Source organism: Paroedura picta, chromosome 14 (assembly GCF_049243985.1).
Source record: "Paroedura picta isolate Pp20150507F chromosome 14, Ppicta_v3.0, whole genome shotgun sequence".
Lineage (NCBI taxonomy): Eukaryota > Metazoa > Chordata > Lepidosauria > Squamata > Gekkonidae > Paroedura > Paroedura picta.
Window position 1 is genome coordinate 20,226,501 of NC_135382.1, and position 21,803 is coordinate 20,248,303.

Consider the following 21,803-nt stretch of genomic DNA (forward strand, 5'->3'; position numbering starts at 1 on the left):
TCAAACTGCAGACGCATCATTTCTTGCTATTCTTATGTTAAACGAACCATAATTCATGAGATCTTCTGCACGGGAAGGTGATTCTGGGCTCCCTGTCAGAGAGGACAGCTGCTGAGCTGCTGTGAACTACACAGATGGCTGGAGCCAAAGGCAGAAGAAGGTGGAGAATGGTGGAATGTTCTCTCAAAGAAAGGTGCCTTTGCGGAAGTCGTGGTCTTCTCCGAAAATAGGGCTCCTTTGGCTGGGGAAGGGCCCTGTTCTCTGTTCAGCTGCTGCAGGAGAAAGCTGTTTGTGGAAACCAGAGACCTGGACAAGATGGACAGAAAGGGTAAAATGATGCCACTTTTGACAAAACACAGCCTGGCTGTCCAAACCAGGAGGGCCCTTTTCCTTCAAACTGGCACAGAAGGACTAGACATTATACAACTTGCTTGCCATTCTAAGTTTTGTATGCTCATCTTCCCCATTCCCAGGTGGAGATTAAAACAGTTTTAGCAACAGTAATAAAACATTACCTACAAGAATGTATGTAATAAAATACTGAAAATACCGACACCAGCAGATAAGTAGGCAATCCAGACTGGGGGTTTGCGTGACACCTCTCCTTGCATTTGATGCTGATCTCTTTCCTGGGCCTATTCCGCATGCACTGGATAATGCACTTTCAGTGTGCTTTTGCAGCTGGATTTTCCTGTGCAGAACAGGAAAATCTACTTCAAAAGTGCATTGAAAGCACATTATCTAGCATGTGTAGAATGGGCCCTGGTTTGAATTATGCTTTGAATACCAAGTAAGGTTAGGAAATACCTGTACTGCAGTCCACCCTTGTCGGCAAGGACTCAGCCATATAAAACTGTCACTACAGACTGTCTGAACCAGGCCTTGCTCTGTGAGCAGAGACTGGGCTGAAAAAGTGCGCTGAGTTGGCACTAAGGGCTTGTGTAAGCAGACCGCTTCTGTACCATTGTTTGCCTCACGGGAAATGGCTAGTTGGAACTTACTTTTGACTCTCCCGCAGTAAGTTGATGGTATCCTGTTGATTTTTAAGCTGTTTTAATTCTGAAGTTAAGACATCCACTTGAGCACTCAGATGCTCATTTTGACTTAGCAATTCATCTACAAGGTAAGATCAAAGGACAAACATAGCTAGGAGAACAAAAGGCACAGATCAAACACGGAGAGTAAAAGACATAGATCCAAGGGACCTGTTTTCCAAAAGATTACAGCTATTAAAACCACCAAAAGCTGTGACACGATAAAGACTGGCAAATACACGCACAGACAACTCCAAGCTATGGACAGCAGAAAGGCAGGGGAAGAGTTATTGTAAAGAGAGTTTAGAAGGCTCAGTTTACTAGGATATAGCTGGGTTATAGTATACTAGACCATAGTGATGAAAACAAGATCCAGCGAAAGGAATGGATGTTCCACAAGGTACCATTCCTAACTATTGATGAATTAGTGAAGTAAGATGAATCTGAATCAAGTTAATAAACCTTCAAATCAGGCTTGGTCCCCACTGAATCCACTAAAGAATCAAAAAGGGAAACAAAAACCCAACCCGGCTAGACAAGCTAGGAACTGAAGAACTGGTTCTTATATGCCGCTTTTCTCTACCCAAAGGAGTCTCAAAGCAGCTTACAGTTGCCTTCACTTTCCTCTCCACACAACAGACACGTCAGGTAGATGAGGCTGAGAGAGCTCTGATATTACTGCTCGGTCAGAACATCTTTATCAGTGCTGTGGCGAGCTCAAGGTCACCCAGCTGGCTGCATGTGGAGGAGGAGTGGGGAATCAAACTCAGCTTGCCAGATTAGAGGTTGGCACATTTATGTTTAAACAATAATACATGGAACATATCAGTTTGTAAGACCAGATGTCTGGTCTTCTGAGCTCCTGAGACCTGACAAGATCAGGCTAGGACAGGCCAACATACAGCTACCCCTCTGGAACTTCAGCCTTTGTTATTAAAGTATTTCTGTCCTCCCCTTCCCTAGTACCTGATTCCTCTGCTGAGACTTACCATAAGAGACTGAAAATTTTCCTTGGGGATCGTAATTCAAAGCAGCACTTGCTTCCCCGCTAAGACCCTTGAAGGATGCTACCTGGCTCTCCTCTGGTTTCTGCTGAGGAAGATGCGGCAAGAGAGTTAGGGCTCGACTAGGCTGTTCATAGAAGTAGTTGTGACAGAAAGGACCTTCCTTTGGTAGGATAAAGGGCAAGAAGATCCTTGCAATACAGAAAGAAAACAGGACTCACATTGGAAGGGAAATTTCACCCTCTTTCCACCCCCACTTCCTTCCTTCTTCTGCCTCTGCTCCCCCACCCCAGCCCAGCCCTACCTTCCCTTTTCAGCATCCTCCAATCACCTGATTTCTCCTTCTCACCCATCTGTGTTGTCTCTTTCATGATCAATCCATAACTTTTTTTGACTTTTTTTTCAAGGGACATCTTGGTTTGCTAGGCAACCCAAAATGTCAGCTGGATTTTTTGGGGGTAAAATAAGCATATGCACAGAAATCACTAGCTACTGGGGTGGTGGTGGCTAACCCACACATTTTAAAATATTGTAATATCTTTGTCCGTGGCACCCCTTTATGAAATTTCTGATCTGACCTTTACAGATACATGATCCTTAATCCCTTTAAATATTTGTTTGTTATCTATGTTTCTCCTGTTGGAGGAAACAGCCTGCGAAGGGGCAATAGCAAAATCAGCAAGGGGGGCAAATAGACGATGGGTGCCATGCTCCTGACCCAACTTGCCCCCTCCTGGCTTTTCTTCTCCGCTTAACCTACTTCACAGAACTACTGGGAGGCCAAAATGGAGAAAAGGAGATGCCTTCAGATTGCCCTGAATCCTTTGGGAAAAGAACATGATAAAAATATAACCAACAGATGTTGCTTCTGTTTTATCAGAGACAAAGGCACAGACCCTTGGCTTGTCGACACCCAGGAAGTGCTGAGGACACTTTGGCAGGTCCTTCGGGATCCTATAATGGATGCCTGTGGAGTTTGAACTTGGTGTGGCTACAGCAGTGGAGGGGCCGTCCTGTTGCGAGGGGGCAGCAGTCATCAGACACATCAGCAAGTCACGGGCTGGAGCTACAGAACAACAGCAATACAAAGAGGGTCTCATTTGGGAACTGGCACATTTTAGGAATTCCGAAAATACTGATGGCGCGTGCCTGTGCTCGATCTTGCCCAGGAGACTCCTTTTTACTCTGGGAATTCTTTTCCCAAGGCCAGTGGGTGTCGGCCTGGGTATAGGGTTTCCTGGGTGGGACCCTGCATTGAAAACAGGTTCTGTTTTCCAAAGGGAAGATCTGGTGAAGGCCATCAGAAACGAAGGTATGCTGAAAAGCCAGCAAGCGCAGCAAGCAAGTCATCCCACAGCAAGTTGGCACAAGCCCATGGGCAAAGGGAAGCAGAGCTCTTTGTCCCTGTCTCCCAAATGCAAGAGCTGGCAGGAGTTCTGGAGAGGCCACCTACCGAGAAAATCCTTATTGAGGAGCAGGGAGCCCGAACCATCCCAATAATGATCGACAAGGTCCAGGAGCTGTCGCAGGACAACAATGACAGGAGAACTTTTCTCTGCGCTATGGGGACTTTCTGTCCGATAATGGCCATCCCTCTGCTCATTGCATTGAAACTACAGGAGAGAGAGAGAGAGACACGCACACACACACAAAGTCAAACTCGTCCCAGATCTTTGCAAACATCTCACTTAAAGGGATATCTAATGGGAAACAATCATCATCATATGTTTTTGACATTTATTTTTAAATCAGTAACGGATGTATCAAGATGCTGATAAAACTGTATATATCAGTACATCAATTACCAGCTTAAAAAAAAATTAGAAAAAGACAACAGGACCCCCCCCCCCCTCTTGTGACATGGGGAGGAGGGAGGTCTGCTCTGAGGACCTGGGCAGGGGAAACAGAAGGAAACCTGCCATGTGAATGCCCAGTTGCTGCCGTGTAGCATCAGCAGCTGCTGCTGTGACAACAAGCAAACCCCAGAGACCCATCATCATGTGGAACAGCCTAGAAGACACGTTCCATTTCCCACCAATCTGCTCCGCTGTACAGAACAAAGCACTTATTTGCCTCTTTAAAGCAATGTGTAGGGCTTCGGCTGTGTTTAAGGTTCATTCTGGACGGGCTGAGCGAGCGGCTGACTGGAGGCTCTTGCCCTCTGTGGGCCACGGATAATGGCCCTGAAACCAGCTGTGAATCCTCAAGCGGCATCTCATCCAATAAAGATCGGTACTTTGGCTGGAAGTCCCCTAAGCTTGAAGAAGGAGGGATGGATAATGGAAGAAAGTGACTGTTCAGCTTTGCATCTAGGGAAAGAGGACACAAGAAGCAAAAGTTACCTTCTACAGGAGGCATGAACGCATGCCGCTGCCTTATACTGAATTAGACTCTTGATCCATCAAAGTCAGTATTGTTTGCTCAGACTGGCAGCGGCTCTCCAAGGTCTCAGACAAAGGCCTTTCATATTACCTACTGCCAGATCCTTTAAGCAGAGAGAGCAGGGATTGAACCTGGGGCCTTCTGAATGCCAAGCAGATGCTCTGCCACTGAGCCACAGCCCCTGCTGATCTTTAATTCCCGGTTCGAGTCTGTGTGTTGCATACAGCAAAGAATGCAATGGAGAAAACATGAACACAGGCCCTCCGACCTTCCTTTCTTTTTATTCCCTTAGAAGCTCATTCATTTATGAATATTGAGTGGCAGGGGGGAACATGTCTTCACTTGTTGGGATAAAAGGACTGAACATTTTTCTCTATCAACAAAGTCATTTTAGGATGATGGTCCCTAAGGAAATGAAACAGAGATTCTAAAGTAGAGGGGCGTGCCTGGTCCATAATAAGTGGCTTAATATAGTAATCCCTAATATTCAAGATGTGTCAGCCTTATTGAGGCCACAAGGGCAGACTCTCAGAATAAGGTCTATTCAAAAAGCTTCCTTGTGGAACCAAGGAAGGGCCTTACAGCGTTCAAAAGACAGGCAGATTCATCAGCTACTGACACCAATAGTGATGTTGCTGGGGAAATGGCTTTTGTCCTCAAACCCTGGACTTTCCAGAGGAAAAGCAATAAGGAGACAACAAGGACAAGGCATCCGAAGCCGATGGGAAAGCAAATATTTCATCAATTATTAAATCGTTTGCAGTGTAATATTGTACTCAGCCATACTTTGGAATTCAGCCAGCGCTAACTCCTGACTAAAGGAACTTTGGAGGTTTCTTTCTCAAGCTAAGGAACTCTCAAAACTACACATTAGGTGTAACTCAGTGCTGTTTACTGAGGAGGGGAAAAGCTATAGGAGGATTTATAGTGGGGGAGGGAGGAAGTGCTTAACTTTTTCCTCACCCATTGTTGCTCTGTTCCAAATCACCATCCAGTTTCCCTGCAGCTTAAGTGGTTCCAAACCTGTTTCCAAACAGCCTTTTTCCTGCTGCTTCTCTGTTCTAAATTCTTTCTCTTCTAAATGTATTTTCAGTTTTTAAAGCACACCACAATAGTCTTATGCACTGGCATGTAACGAGTACCTGGTCTTCCAATCACGGTTAAATGGCAGGGGATGGGGCCATTGGGTGCAGAAACTATTGAGGATAAAAATTTTATGAGTAGACAGGCTACTTGCTCTGGTGTTTTGATCAGCAAAATATTTCAAAAACAGAGATCAAATTTCCTCACATTTATTTGAGTCACGGTGATGTAATGTTAGAGTGTCAGAACAGGATCTAGGAGACCCAGGTTCAAATCTCCACTCTGTCACTGAAGCTTGATGGATGACCTTCAAACAGTCAAACACTCTTAATTTAACCTACCTTGCAGGGTTGTTTTGACATAATGTAGGCATAAGCTAATTTGGATCCTCATTGGAGAGAAAGTTGGGATATTACAGAATAATTTTTTCTTGTTTGGCAACATTTAACAATTTATTTTATTATTAAGGTGATGTGGTCTTGGGATGCACTGACCACATCTCACATGTTGCATGAAGGATACAGGGAGGGAGAAGATCCATAAGATCCCAGCCCAATCAAAATGCAAAAAGGGCATTGATCTCTATCAATCTAAAAGTCCTCACATGAGGAGCTTGGAAGTTCTGAAAGGTTAGTGAGGGTATCAAGGAAAATCCCATAAACTAGCAGGAGGTGGGATAGATGAAGAGAAGCAAGAAGCTCATTGCAGATCTCCTTTCAGCCCAAAAGTGAGGGGTATTTGCCCTTCATCCCCAAACTCACTGTAGGAGTTAGAATGCCTTGGGTTCAGGGATCAACCTAATCTGCCATATTCATTCTTTATGCCCAAGGCGAGCTCAATTATGTCAGGGGCACAGAAACAAGCTTGCCTCATGTTGCCCCTCTGAAGTTATCACATAGGCCAGGCCAAGAGACTGTGAGGAGGACCCAAGACCAAGCTTTCCCAGGGTCTTCTGGGCCTCCAGCTTCCATGAAACGCTGGGCAAGGGAGCTCTTAGGAGAGCTCATAGAACACATCAGCCAGTCCAAAGTCTCTTGCTGGTCAAGGCATTTGAAGGGTAATGAAAAAGGAAAGGCCAAACCAGCATTTCCCTTCCTCATCATTAGCCTGCTCCCACTCCACCCCGTAACTTCTTCATGGACCCCCCTGCTATTTACATCAAAATCAGACAACAAGGAAAGTATTACAAGACATAAAGGGGAAAGAGGACAGACCAAGAAGCTCAAACTTAATTCTGCTTCCTTTCCAGAGCGAGCATCCCTTCACAGACGTTTGTTGTTGTCTCTTAGGAGCACATAATTAATTATGTGTATCATTGAGCATCGCTATTTGGCCATTTACAATGAGCTCATTCACTCGCCACGTATTTAAAAGTTTTCCTGAAAGCCAGGGCTTATTCTTTTGATGATGTAGTCAGCATAATGGGACTTTTTCTACAATTCTGGTGCAGCAAAACAGCCTTCTGACTGCTCTGACATGTAGCAAATCCACAACTACTTCTGGAAAAAAGCTTCTAATTAGTAGGCTAACCAGAGCACAGGGAGCTACAATCTCCCCTCCTGTTGCAACAAGCCTGGAGGACACTGTGGGAAAGGAGATCCCAAGCAAGTCTGTCCTACATGAATTGACCACTCTATCCAAACTGGTTGCAAGTATCAGTTCTAGTCTCTTTCTAAGTATCTGGGTTGATTTGTTTTGCTTCTAGAGCATTTTTTTTTTGTGCCTTCTCTCTCCTCCAGTCTATGCACGTGAAATTTATTAGCAGCTGCTGACTGATTGTATTTCTGTTGAGGAGAAGTCCAAAAAGCCATAAGAAGTCGGGCTGGAAAGTCACCCTCTGTGAAGGGAGGGGGGAGCACTCTTGGGAGCTTCTAGAAATTGTTATATAGCTTGTTGGCTCTTTCTTGGTGGCAGGCCTGGGGAAATCACAGACCCAGGTGGGACTGCACAGAAACCACAAAGACACGTGTATGCAGAACCTCAAGAAGTTAAGAAGCAAGAAAGAAGACCACTAAACAAATAAGCAAACCAACAAATTAAAAAAACAACAAATTTTCACCTGAACTGTATTTCAGGGAACTTTCGGGATCCGAGTCTATTTCCAAGTACTGTCCTCGGAAATCCCCGCAAGAGGAGCGGGTAGCAGCCAGGGCTTCCTTAGCAACCTTGGAGTTATAATTAAGGATATTGTCTGCTGCTTTCCTGTCATCTGCAAGCCTCTTAAGCAGCTCCTTGTGAGTAGTGGAGGATGTGAAGCACAGACACTCATAGCTACTCGGCCGGAGGTCTCTGGTCAACCCGTGAGGGTTAAGCTTCCCTCCATCATTCAGACTCCTGCTTGGAGAAGCATCCTGGCCAAAGTCAAGCAGGTCCAGTTTTCGCCCTGTTTCTTTTTCGCCATGAGAGAAGTCTGAAGAGCAGTCTTCGGAAAAGGACACGTGAAGTCTTCCCTTACCCGACCCGGCTCTGTTTCTTACTTGGGAGTGCAAGGAGGTTCTGCCTTGAGGGGATGAGGAAAGGAGCTTGTGCTCTGCAAAAAACAACCCGGGAGAGGACATGCATTTTAAAACTCTGTTCAAGGCATAGCCCCTTTCTCATAGGGACTCCCCTCTATGAAAATAATTAGATCCACTCCTACTTTGCTTTTAGCAGTGCTATGCATCACAGACTCGTTCACTGCATTTGAAAAAAAAAAAAACCTTTTAGAATTATTTCGGTGCTGCCCCTGCCCTTGCTTGTCTCTGTCACAAGATGCTTCTGGCCCATCAACTTTTCTGGAACAGAGACGCTCGTTATAAAGAAGTAGATGCTTAATCAGATTGTATTTATACATAGGTTCCATTTCTAAACGTGATTATATGTGTGACAGATGCATGTTTGATCTCCTGAAGCATAAGATGAGGAGGATATTATGTGCAGCGAGGACGAACAGCCACAAAACTGGCTTATTAGTTGCAAGGTGGCAAACACTACAATGGCTGCAAGAGGAAACCACTCAGAAGGCATTATAGAGGTCTCAAAATGAGGTGAGGATGAAACAAAATCTCAAGGCACATGTCCAGTCATTTTAAATGAGAATAATAGGGCATTCAAGTAGTCCAATTTTAGCATGTGCTTCTTGGATTGTGACCATGTTTTTTAGATGTAGGTGTCTCCCCACATAGCTAGGAGCCAAAGAGCCAAGGAATTCCTAGTGGGAGGAGACATTCCTAAAGGGGGAGTGGACTTGGAGGGTTCTAAGGAAGAGAAATCCACTGGCAGCTACAGTCAGAGAGTGGGAGTTAATAAGTCAAAGCGGGACATAGGAAGTCAGAGATTTGGTATTGGGGAGAGACCTGAGAAGGTTTGGTGGAAGAGAGAGGATACAGGAGATTCTCTGGGCCATCAAGGTGGCAAGTTTCATAGAGACTGGGGACTGCAGCTGCCTCAGAATTCACAGCTAATACAGACAACTTATGGGCTTAAGGAGGCCCCATGTCTCTGACAGAACTGACAGTTGAAGCTGAATGCTCATATTTGGTTTTGTGACACAAGCCTCCAGTGTGAATATATCTTACACAAAGTAACAGTCTGTAAAAGATCTATGAATGAATTTCTAAATCTTTATGCTGAACGAAATGAATAAACCTTTTATTAACAAGTTAAAGCAGAGTCCCGAAAGTTCCCTTCTTCCCAGAGACAGTAGCATCCAGTAACAGGAGTGAGAATCTCTCACACACATACTGAAACATCTCTCTCTCATAAATCGTGAAAACGTCACAGCGTCATCCTTACAAAAAGGAGATGAGGCATCCTGGGATATGTGTCTTAACTGAAGTGGGCTATGAACAGGGATGGGATAGTGTGGTTACCTGCTATGGTTCCAGCTGCCGATACAACACAGTGGTGGCAGGGCTTTCGCAAGGCAGTTCCTCTACGTCTCTCCCAGTAGCCATGCTTGCCCTCTTATTCCACCACTGGGAACCTTTTAAAAAGATTTTGAAGAAAACTTGGAATAGGCAGATCATTATCATGTTATATAAGTGTTACAACAATCTGCAACATCCCCAGTTTTCATCTCACAATGTAAATATGTAGCCCTTTTTTGCTGCATTGCTCTGCACCAAAAAGATTTACTTTATTTCAATTAAAGCTCAGAATTTAGAGGATCTGGCAGACAGTGTTATAATATTCTAACATATTACAATATGTCAATTGCGAGGGGAAATGGGTGCACCGCAGGGCAAATGGGACCTGGAAGATTTGGATGTTCCCACCCACATAGATGCTGCCCAAACTTCACTGCTCTCTTTTCCATATTTGGAAAAGACTGCATAAATGACAGGGTGAAACCTATGAGGTGCATGGAACCACCACAACATGGAGGGTAGGGGAAGGAGGAAACAAAAACTGATTTCCCAAAACATCCAAATGGGCAAGCACCCATGTGCAAGTGATCTATATTACTTCAGCTTTCAGGAGAAGTCTCACGTGGAGGACTGCATTCTCTGAACGTAGATCCCTATACCCTGAAAACTTGTTCATCAAGGAGAAATCATATTTTCCTTTACATTTAGTTTTCTATGCATAGGGATACTTTTTGTATGAAGCAGCATTCAGTTAAGTGAATCTGAAGTGGTATGATCCAGACACTTCATTTGCTGTTTATAAGAATTATAAGCCTGAGATAACAGATCAGCATTAGGATCTTAAGAGCTCTTATTTCCTCGTGGTCAGGATGCATGTAATTTCCCCTCAAACTGGGAGAGTAACTGACTGAAACACTCACCACTGTCCAAGGGCTGATGACCCAGAAAATGTCTTCCCTTTATATCATCTGCCTAGAAAATATTAGACTTTAGCATATGAAAAAGGCCACAGTTACATATTTACTGATTTACTTTCTAATCTGAGTCAAAAGATTTGAATAAATATTAATAGTTTATCATACATCGTAGCAAATGTTGCCATTATTTTAACAAGTTTAGCTCAATATGGTACTTCCCTGAAGCAGAATCCGACCAAAGGAAAGGTGGTGGATATCAGAGTAGAAGCTCACAACTGCTCCCTTGGAAAAGCATAGCCCTCTCCCTATGATGTAGCAGAGCAAATTTAGCGTCCAGAGACACTTTTAGGACCAACAAAATATTATGCAGGGTGTGAGCTTTCGTGGGCACGCACGCTCCCTCAGATACATTGTCACAGCTACCCATTTGAATCCCTCCAAAGTAATTAGTGAGTAAAACTTGTGACGTGACACCATCAAGTTTCCCCTTTCCAGCTCAATTTAATTGGTTGTCACGTGCAGGGCTAAGGAACTGCAGACACAATGACAGTTTGGGGTGCATCTTTGCTTTGGAACAAAAAGATAGAAAGAGGCTGCTTTTCTCAAAGGCAGCCACACATCTTTCTAACCCTTGGTTCTGCACTCACAGATTATTGCGTTGTGACAAATTTCTGATGCATATGAGAAGCTGAGATTGCTTTATCTTTCTTCTGGAAGGAACGACTGGAAATTATCTGGCAGCAGAGCCTGGGGAGGACAGGGACCTCAATGGGTACAATATCATAAAGTTCACCCTCCCAAGCATTCATTTTCCCCAGGGGGACTGATCTCTGAGATGAACTGTAATTCCAGGGGATCCCCAGGTCCCACCTGGAAACTGGCATCCCTACCACACATTCAGAGCTGATATTTTCTTAAGAATTAGGGGGTTTGTCCATCTGAAGATACAAGGGCTGATGTTTTGATGTTGGTGATTTCTAAAATTATGTTATGGTTATTTTTTTTTTTTACTGTCTCACAGTTGATGTAAAGTAGCCCCATGGGACTTCCAAGGCAAGAGATGATCAAATGTGGTTTGTCACTGTCATTTTGTAATTCCAGCCATATGACTTTCTGGCCCAGACTCATCTGCCTTCTTTTAGTTACATACAACAAAATCTGAGCATACACCTGCTGGTACCTGCATATGGAGGCTATGTGGCATGTGCTCTTTAGTTGACTTGCAGGATTGCAGCATGGAAGCAGCTGGAACCTTTACAGAGTTCTTCCCGTCATGGTATGACATATGGTGGTGAGGCGAGTGGCAAAGGTTTGGTTCTGTGCTCAAAGGAGAAAGAGACTGCTGATTTTCCAGCATAACAATAACTAGAAGGAAGTTTAGTCATGACTGCTTCTACATGTTGATTTTTTTCCAAGGTGGAGCACAGCATGCCCCTGTATTTATCAGGGAGCTTGCATATGGATATCATATTTTCCAGTTGTGACTCATTGAGCTCCCAGGGCTTTTCCTAAGAGAGGGGGACCCTTCCTTTTTCACTTAAAATGGAAATGGCACACTAACAGCAGCCAGAACTACCATGTGACAGCTCTGGCTACAACTAATACAGGGGGAGGGGGGTGGAGTTTAGGGCTTCCTTCAAAACAGCAGTATATAGGATATAATGGAGGGATGGGGAGACCCTCTTTGGGAGCCCCTAAAAGTAGACCCCTTGGACCAATCATTTTGAAATGTGGAGGGGAGTCAGGGAAGAGATTCCTGGAGCTACCTTGATAGCTTGGATGCTGTAACTTAACCCCCCACCCCCACCCCAGGCCCCAGGAAAGGCAGAAACGCTGAAATTCCCATTGTAGTCAATGGTGCCATAGACTTTAATGGGCGCTGAAGCCAAATTGGCTACATTGGGCCCTTAGTGCACAAACCTATTTGACACTTCTGTCCTAGATCACACTCAGTAACAATGATTCCTACCCATAACCGTTCTAACGTTTTCTGTATCCAAATCGGACATTGCAAAGATCTCCTGGTCTCGTATCTGGCTCCTCATTGTATGTTCACTAGAGCAGCAAGACACAAAAACAGCGCATTGTTAGAATTCAAATATTTTTGAGCACTGGGCTCTCTTTAACTATACAAATATACATCTTCTGCTGACTGTGGATATGCAAGATTTGAGTCCACTAGGGCAGGGGTAGTCAATCTGTGGTCCTCCAGATGTTCATGGACTACAATTCCCATGAGCTCCTTCCAGCAACTGCTGGCAGAGGCTCATGGGAATTGTAGTCCATGAACATCTGGAGGACCATAGGTTGACTACCCCTGCACTAGGGCACTGGAGACCGCTAAGATTTCCAGAGTATAAACTATTGAGTATTAAAGCTTCCTTCCTTTTCTGTTGCAGACCAACATGGTTACACACCCAAAACTTATTGTGAAAGTATGTATCTCATTTTAAAAGGAGTACTTCCATCCTAACCCTGGTTACTTAGGCACTCACTCTGACCTTTCTCCATTTGTTCACAATCCCTTTCGGTTTTTATTTTAGACTGAGGCCCGAAATAGACTGTTGATGTATAGTGCCAAACATGAAATACATCTGCAGTGTCTATTCACTTCCTTATGGCTGAAACATGCCCAAGGGTATGTGGATCTACTGTGAGACTTACATAGCACTGGCTTGCTTGGCTTCTGTATTGGTGATTGCCAGGCTCCCCAAGACAGCAGCATCATAAAATCCCCCTCTGCTCATGTTGTGGCCCCAGCGCTGGGATAACATCATGGTGGTGAAAACGCTGGCATAAGAATAACCATTTGCACAAGATACAGTGCAGGTGAAAGGACAACTGCCCTGTGGCCATGCCGGCACTGTCATGGTTCATCTTAGGAGAGCAGCTCAGCCCACCACAGCTCTTCCAAGCACTGCAGAAATCCCAAGCAGAGCATAGATGACCAGATGTGAGGCCCAGAATGGGCCCATTGGTGAATTTAACATGGTTAAATGAAAGTAAACAGAGCATAGATAGTTCTTGCAATGGATGGGAGTGAGCAGTGAAATCTAACAACTAGCAGTATTGGGATGGAAGTTGTTTAATTTGTATATAAATAATTTGGAGTGGCAGGGAGCAAGAGGGAGCAGTCTAGCAATCCAGTTGCCAAGACTGTGGGTGATGCCAGTTTTCACAATGGTAGTTTGTGAAGAACTACAGGATGATCTCAGCTTGGTGTAGTGATTAGGAGCGCCGACTTCTAATCTGGTGAGCCGGGTTTGATTCTCCGCTCCTCCCCCCAATGCAGCTAGCTGGGTGACCTTGGGCTCCACACAGCACTGATAAAGCTGTTCTGATGGAGCAGTAATATCAGGGCTCTCTCAGCCTCACCTCCCTCACAGGGTGTCTGTTGTGGGGAGAGGAAAGGGAAGGTGATTGTAAGCTGCTTTGAGACTCCTTTGGGTAGAGAAAAGCGGCATCTAAGAAGCAACTTCTTCTTCTTCTTCTTCTTCTTCTTCTTCTTCTTCTTCTTCTTCTTCTTCTTCTTCTTCTTCTTCTTCTTCTTCTTCTTCTTCTTCTTCAAGAACCAACTGTTCTTCTTCAATAATATCAGGGCTTTCTCAGCCTCACCTCCCTCACAGGGCGTCTGTTGCGGGGAGAGGAGAGGGAAGGCGATTGTAAGCTGCTTTGAGACTCCTTCGGGTAGAGAAAAACAGCTTATAAGAACCAGCTCTTCTTCTTCTAAACCAAGTTAGTTGGCAACAGTGTGGCAAATTTTCAAGGTGATGCAGACTGAAATAAAGAATTGTCATGCAAAACATACAGTGGTGGAAAGAAAGCAATCCTGGGGCTGTAGTGGAAAGTTTGATGAAAATGTTGACTCAGTGTGTGAAATCTTACTTGGGAATATACATAGATACACATCCTGGAGGAGGTTTTTGGGAAGGAGCATTCTAAAGAAGAGGCACTTGCACAAAAAGGAAGCAGGGGAACCCCCAGCTGGGGATGCAAGGACTCAGTCCAGGTAAGCAAAGGAGGGAGGTCCCTGCCTCAATCTTAGATTGCTGCACCTATCTCTCTCTCCCATAAAGATACCTACTGTGTTATTAGCTCAAGTGCCTTTCCTCCTCAAGAGTTGGTAGCAGGGCTTCCCTCCCAGGGGACACAGGAGAAGTAACCAGAGTACAGACAAAGTAGTCCCTCTGGAGAGTTGCAGGCAGGACACCACTGTGACGTCATGCAGGTCTTACCTCACACACCAGTGTATTGCTGAGGGACTGCCAGCACCCCCAACTACTGCTATTGCTGGGCATGCACTTTGGATTCCCATAATCTCAAAGGGGGGGGGGGGCTCAATGAGCAACCCAGCAGAATTCCACTGCAGCTCCTGATAAGGAAGGGGAAGGTACAAGCCCAACAACTGCACAGTGTTTTTTCAGCTCAAGCCCAGCACCACAACCTGTGTAAATGTGAACTTCTCCTGTAGGCAAAGTGAATGATTCTTCTTACACTGAGCATACTAAGGCAGAATGTACAATTTGACCCACCAATTTATCCAGGTGCTGATCCTCAGTTTTATTTTTTAAACGCAAGTGGGTGTTGACTTTTCCTGGTGAACAGACAGGCCCACATTCACTGCTGCATGTATAGGGCTGCAGCCTTCCCAGATGAATAAAAGTCATAGCACCAGCCTAGCTTTCAGCCTGCCACAGGGAGGAAGATTCCCTCCAGTAGCCAGGGGAACAAAATAGGTTTCTTTCTGCAGCAGCAGATGGCCAGCTATTGTGGTCATGTAGCATCCCCACACCGGGTCTCAACATGGTCTCAAGGAAGGGGGCCAGGAAAGGCCAGGAACTCCAAATTTTAAATAAGAATTGTAAAGAGACAAAGAAAAGAGGTTCTGACTTTTAGAGGGACTAAATCAGTATACCTTTACAAGCTTCTGGAAATTGTAAAAAGGGGGAAAGAGGCAGAATAAGGCTAGAAAATTCCTCTCACTAAGATCTGGTAGTTTGGGACACATGCTCAATTTTTCTCATCTGCTGTGGTAGAACAGAGGGGTTTGCAGGAGCCATTTATCTCAATGTATTTAAGGCTTGCAGAAGGGAACAGAGAGTATAAGGCCAGAGATGCAAGTCAGACTATAGTCAAGTCTGATGCTTACCAATGACAAAGACACTTCTGGCCAAGCCAGTTTGAAAATGTTAGATACTTCTTAAATTGCCCCCACAATCTGCTGCACCAGAAGCATTGGGCAACATAGTGTAGTGTCCTTACAGTGGCATCACAAGACGTAGCCATTAGTACAAAAGGACGGAGATGCCATAGCTTCACAGGGTAAGTATCCAAAGCCAAACAGGTCTGTGTGTAAATAGTAATGACTCAGAACAAATCTAGTGTTTAGGAACAACCAGGGGGGTCAGATAGCTGCCTAGGAATAACTCCAATGGTTGCTGATAATAGAATATGAAATTTACCCTGGCTTGAGGTAATTACCTATGGGATGGGTTATCCAATTTAAATTTGCTTTGGTTACTGACGGAAGAGAACTGAAAACAGGTTTTAAATACCGAAACCCTGTCGAGTATTTTTGTTACAGTATGTAAAAATGTCTGTAAATATTTCTACGAGCAATGAACAAACTACGTATATAGTGTTTCATTTCATAGTAGATCTGTTTATTTATTTTATTGTATTTATTTACAGAGTCATTACCATTTGCACACAGACCTATTTGTTTTTTTGATATTTTCACTTTTTCTTTATACTTTTTGGTTTGACTATACCTTCCCAGGGAACATTGTCTGCTTCAGGAATTGTGGCTATGAATGAAAAAAAGGAAGGGATTTCTACAAAATCAACTCCTGCCAGTCGTGTACTACCTACCAAGCCATACAAAGGCTGGGTGTTGGTGGGTTTTCCAGGCTGTGTGTCTGTGTTTTAGTCACTCTGAAGATGCCAACCACAATTACTGATAAAAGGTCATGGACTAAAACTATCAGACCACAGCCACACAGCCCGGAAAACCCACAACCAGTTGAATACGGCCATGAAAGCCTTCAACAAAAAATAGAGACGCCTTCCCCAGACAACACGTCTGAAATAACCTTGCTACCATTTGGCCTTCTTTACTGTACAACAACCCTTCTCAACTTTTTACTGTTGAGAAACCCCTGAAACATTCTTCAGGCTTCGACAAGCCCCAGGAGTGGTGCCATTTTGCAGAATATGGTTGGGAAGCATAGCTGTGGACATGCCCACCCGGGGCCCCTCCCCTTCCCAGCCCCTCCAGGCCCATCGTTGGCCACTTTGGAGGGGGGGGGAAGGTGAATCGATATGACCATATATGGTCATATTCTTTGATAAATGTTTAACAAATGTAAAACATATATCTAAAAGATAATTAACTCCCACCCATTTAGGAAACCTTTCCAGGGCCACCAAGAAACCTCAATATTTCACAAAACCCTGCGGTACAAGAATGCACATTTTTGCACTGCATAATGCAGACTTGTGCTGCTATATACCTAACCAAAGTATAGGATTCTTATGTGTTTTTCATCTCTCGTAACAAAGAGTGTACACCGAGTGGAATTCACAACCCAGAAACAAAAACTAAACCTAGCAACATGAATACCTTGATGCCTCTTCATGAGACAAATTCTCTTTGTTCTCACGGCTGAATTGCAGGTGGGCAGCTTTTCTTTCATTCTCCCTGATAGTTCTGTCATCTAAAGGGGACAGGAATGAATTCACAGTTTGACAGTACTGCAGAGAAAGGTCCTATTCACACACTGGAAAGAGCAAAAAGGTCCTCTGTAGTGGTAATATTCTCCTATGCTGGTATTAACTCATGGAAGTTATTGGGGAGATGGCAAGAATGTCTTTTATGAATGCAGTTTTCTATTCTTGCTGCTGGCTTAGTGTTTCTCCATCCCTTGTTCCTCGTAATAATCTTCCCTCAAGACCCACACCTTTGTGCTTTCCATATGGGTTTTCCCTGCTTCCTTCCCCGCATGTTCCTCTGTCAAAAGGGCGCATGTTTGCAGAAGGGGCTTGAAGGCTCATTTGTAGAGCTCTCAGCGGGTTAGAATGGATAGGATTCCTACAGGGCATAGCTTTGCATCTTCACTTGTTCAGGTTTCTATATGAGTGGAGGCAGGGTGGTGTCAACGAAGCACACCGCTGCAGTGTGTAAAATTGTTGCCTATTTCTGTAGGAGGCTGGAACAGTGAGTCAACGGCATGCCACTCCATGAGAAATTACAGGTCTCAAAATAGCAAACACAACTCCCAAGGCAATTTAGCCCCACAGGAAGCCTCTAGTTAAATTGAATGGCAGATGCAAACAGCCACTTTAAGAGAAGCACCCAAAATCCCAGTGTGGCGCTGTGTGACATAGTCTTCTTTGCTCTTTATCTTACCTAGTTTTGCCAGAGCTTGTAATTTGCTCACTGTGAAGAGCCGATAATCAGACTCGTTCCTGGTGACTGGGTTGAGGCGAAGGTCTAGCTCTCTCAGGCGAGGCAAAGTCTGGAGGCGGGCTACCTCCAGCAAGGATGAAATGCGGTTATAATACAAATTCAGGCGCTCCAATAACTGTAAAGACTCAAGACCCTGCACAGAGAAAAAGGCAGCAGTATAGTTTTCAAAGGGAGCAGTGCTTTATGCAACAAATTCAAAGGCAAGTTTCTCCTGGTTCTCTCTAACTCAGCACAGCCTCTCTTCTCTGTTCTACTCTCAAGGGTAAAGAGTAAACGTGATCACCTAGTCCTTGCTCCTATAATTCGTAGACATTTTAATGTTCTCTTTTAAGGAGTCAACATCCACTAAGGATTCTTCTGTGGATTCTTCCAGCTTTTTCAGGCCTGTGAACTGCAGGCGGATAGATCATAGAATCATAGAGTTCGAAGGGGCCATACAGGCCATCTAGTCCAATCCCCTGCTCAATGCAGGATCAGCCCTAAACATCCTAAAGCATTCAAGAAAAGTGTTTATCCAACCTTTGCTTGAAGACTGCCAGTGAGGGGGAGCTCACCACCTCCTTAGGCAGCCTATTCTACTGCTGAACTACTCTTGACTGTGAAATTTTTTTCCTGATATCTAGCCTATATCGTTGTACTTGTAGTTTAAATCCATTACTGCGTGTCCTCTCCTCTGCAGCCAATGGAAACAGCATCCTGCCCTCCTCCAAGTGACAACCTTTCAAATACTTAAAGAGGGCTATCATGTCCCCTTTCAACATCCTTTTCTCCAGGCTGAACATTCCCAAGTCCCTCAACCTATCTTCATAGGGCTTGGTCCCTTGGCCCCAGATCATCTTCGTCACTCTCCTCTGTACCCTATTTTATCTACGTCCTTCTTGAAGTGAGGCCTCCAGAACTGCACACAGTACTCCAGGTGTGGTCTGACCAGTACTGGTCAGTACTCAAAATGCAGAACTCACCTCCAAGCTTTCAAGCAGGTTCTTTGACAAATCTAAAGTCTTGAGTTTTTTAAAAGATTTAAGACCATCTGCCACGGAGACTATTTTGCCTGCATAGGTTCCCTGCAGTGAGAGGGAATCCACCTGTTCTGGAAAAAAACGAGGACTTGTAAATGTATTTTAAGTTCTTTGTATAGCTGTTCCGCTCAACAGTTTTCATTCACTTTCATTTTGGCAACTTTTAGATCAGTGGTTCTCAACCTTCCTAATGCTGCGACCCTTTAATACAGTTGTTCGTGTTGTTGGGATCCCCAACCATAAAACTGTGCAAATGTTCTTTCACAGAAATTAAACCGAAACTGACCGATGGCGTGAAGATCCCTTGTTCATGATTGTATATAAATTGGTTTTTGTCCCCGGGGTTTCTCAGTTCAGTTCTGCCTCTTGTCCCGCCATGCCAATCTTGCTCTTTTCCACTGCTCCAGACAGACGAATGCTCTATCTCGATCTACCCCGCAAGGCTGTTGTGTGGATGGCGCCCCCCCATCCAAGCTGCTTGCCCTGCCGCAACCCCTGTGAAATGGTTGTTTGACCCCCCCAAAGGGGTCCCGATCCCCAGGTTGAGAACCACTGGTTTCGATGTTTTAATGAATAAATTAATCAGGGAAGGGGGAACATGACATGTACGGATCTTACAAAAACCACCCTACTGGATCAGTTCAGCGGCCCATCTATGTTGGCAGGGGCTCATGGGAACTGTAGTCCATGGACGTCTGGAGAACCACAGGTTGACTATCCTTGCCCTACAGAGCAGTCAACCTGTCTTCCCTGAAGACAAACAAAAGAGACGCGGCTTCCTAGATGCTGGTCTTCAGAGGTTTCTTGCTGCTGAATGTGGAGGTCCACCTGCAGGGACCACGGCCGGTAGATACTGATGGACCTCTCCTCCACAAATCCATCCCCACCCAGCAGTGGATCCCACAATTTAATCGCTCACGGAATAAAGCAAGCATTTCCTTTTGTCGGTCTTGATCTAATGGCCATTCACATGGGAGAAGGCGAAAAAGTTCTCTTTGCACATTTTCTCCAACTTGTGTATAATTTCACAGGCTTCTGACTTCCTCCCTTTGCTTTTCCTCTCCCTTCCTCCCTTGTATTTTTAGGCAACCTTTCGACTGCTGGCAGCCACTTTGGCAGACCAGGGCTGCAAAACATGACTTCTGCGGCTGCTCTGTCCACCGCTGGCCAGGGCTGGAGGCGAAGCAGAAGGGGCATATTGCAGATCAACCCCTGGGGACGGGTGATTCCCTACTCTTCCGCTCCAGCAGAAAGGCTCAGACGCTTCCTAAGCCTCTCGTCCCGCCTCTCCGGGACCGGCTGCGTGAGTGCCTCTGAGCGCGTGCAGAGCGACGCTCCCTCCCTGCCTGCCAGCGGCTTTTCTCTCTCGGCGTCGCTTTCCTCCCCTCCCACCCCGCCCTCGAGCCCGGTTACCTGGCTGGAGCCCTCGCAGGGCCGGCTGGTCCCGCAACCAGGCCTCGCTCAGCTCCAACTCCGGCGCCATCGGGCCGCGCGTTGCCAGGCAACCCCCGAAAGCGGGCGAGGTCGGTCGCTGGGAGGCCGTTGAGCCGTTGCCCGGCCGTTGCCCGGCCGCCCCTCCCCCCAGAATGCGCCCTTGGCCAGCATGGTAATGGCAGCGCGGAGAGGGCTCTGGGCAAAGGAAGGCGCCAGCCCTCCTCCCCGCCCCCCTGGCCAGAGAAGGGGGGAGAGAACAAGCAGCCCCTGTCAAGGGGGTGTAGGGTGGGGGACAGGGCAAAGCCAGATCCTGCCGCCTCCTCAGCCGTTGGGAGTGAATGAACAAGAGTGCCTCTGAGCATGCAGTGCGACCGCCTCTAGGGTTGCCAGCCTCCAGGCAGGGGCGTGAAGATCTCTCGGCACTGGGGATCCCACCACTTTTCGGCATGCTGAAATATCTCACAGTGTCCAGGTGCAGACGAGCAGTTGTGCTCGCAAGATGAAACGCTGCCGCCTGCAATGCCTGAAGGACACGTGTTAGGGACGCCCCTGGCAGTTCGATGTCGCAGCTTCGGTTCAGGCGAGATGGAGAAGCGGTGACCCGCGTTCTGTTTGAATGCCCCTGGTCTAATGAGGCTGGAGAGAAATGAAGTCCCTTAGGCATCAGGAGAACGATTCTCCGTCAGATATTTTAGCTACTAAATTTTTAATAGATTCTAGATTAGAAAACATTAGTCTTTTAGCTAAATGCCTTGTTCCGGCCATGAGGACTCAAGCAGCCTGTGATAGAATATCCTCCCCTGTAGGGCATGCCCTTGTTCTCCCTGGCTGGAATTCTTCCTTTCTTCCTCTTATTACCAGCTGGTTCTGTTGGATACTACTCAAGACCCGGGTCAGAGGAGTAATGGAAGGAAGGAAGGAAGTCTCTATCCACACTGCAGAGATCAGCTCCCCTGGAGAATACGGCTACTTTGGAGAGTGGACTCCATGGCATTATATGCTGCTGACGTCCTCCCCTTCCCCAGACCCCAATCTTCACCCCCAAATCTCCAGGAATTTCACAACCTGAAGGTAGCAAGCAACCCTACAAGGGGGAGAAGATGATATTGACACAATGTAATTGACATTTATGAATGGGCCAAGAAAGGCGGCTAGGTGACCTGGTTCAGCCTAAATCACATTGCAAGTGAGAATAAAAGGGAGGAGGGAACACGTATAAGGCGCTTTGGGTCCCCTTTGGGAGAAAAGCATGATCTAAATAAATAAAATAAACATACAAGCTACGGTGGCTGCTTGTCTGCTAGATAAGTGCTAGCTATGGACTTTTCTGGAGCCCTCCTACTCTCCATTCTTACAAGCATCTTCTTTAATTTACCACAAAAAGACTAGTTATCATGGGCACCTCTTCTTCTGTCTGTGGGCAGTTGCTGATGAACTGAGCCTCTATAACCAGTTTTTCTGGATAGGAGCAGAACCCAGATGTCACAGACAGCAGCCTTCCAAAACAGAGGACTGAAAAAGAGGCTCCTCCATAGAAGAAGAAGAAGAGTTGGTTCTTATATGCCGCTCAAAGTGGCTTACAGTCGCCTTCCCTTTCCTCTCCCCACAACAGGC

The 21,803-nt window shown here is 45.6% G+C and overlaps 2 protein-coding genes across 5 annotated transcripts in view; one reads left to right on the plus strand and one right to left on the minus strand.

The window, feature by feature from the left end:
• On the minus strand, nt 1-20,329 carry LRRC36 (leucine rich repeat containing 36). The gene is made up of 14 exons (XM_077309931.1): nt 20,169-20,329; nt 18,699-18,826; nt 17,677-17,869; nt 16,891-16,984; nt 12,238-12,323; nt 11,449-11,585; nt 10,272-10,323; nt 7,563-8,033; nt 4,112-4,347; nt 3,492-3,651; nt 2,935-3,104; nt 2,024-2,123; nt 1,002-1,116; nt 1-306 (listed from the first exon to the last, which is right to left on the minus strand). Exons 1-14 carry the CDS (start codon nt 20,236-20,238, stop codon nt 96-98), a joined length of 2,223 nt encoding a protein of 740 aa, XP_077166046.1. The 5' UTR covers nt 20,239-20,329; the 3' UTR covers nt 1-95.
• Nucleotides 20,245-21,803, plus strand: part of KCTD19 (potassium channel tetramerization domain containing 19) — a 19,543-nt gene continuing 17,984 nt past the window's right edge. For 3 of the 4 annotated variants that reach the window (XM_077309930.1, XM_077309928.1, XM_077309929.1), the window contains exon 1: nt 20,245-20,361. In XM_077309930.1, the coding sequence (XP_077166045.1) occupies nt 20,359-20,361 (3 nt within the window). In that variant the 5' untranslated portion in view covers nt 20,245-20,358. The remainder of the gene's footprint in view (nt 20,362-21,803) is intronic. The other variant, XM_077309926.1, reaches the window with a different exon arrangement.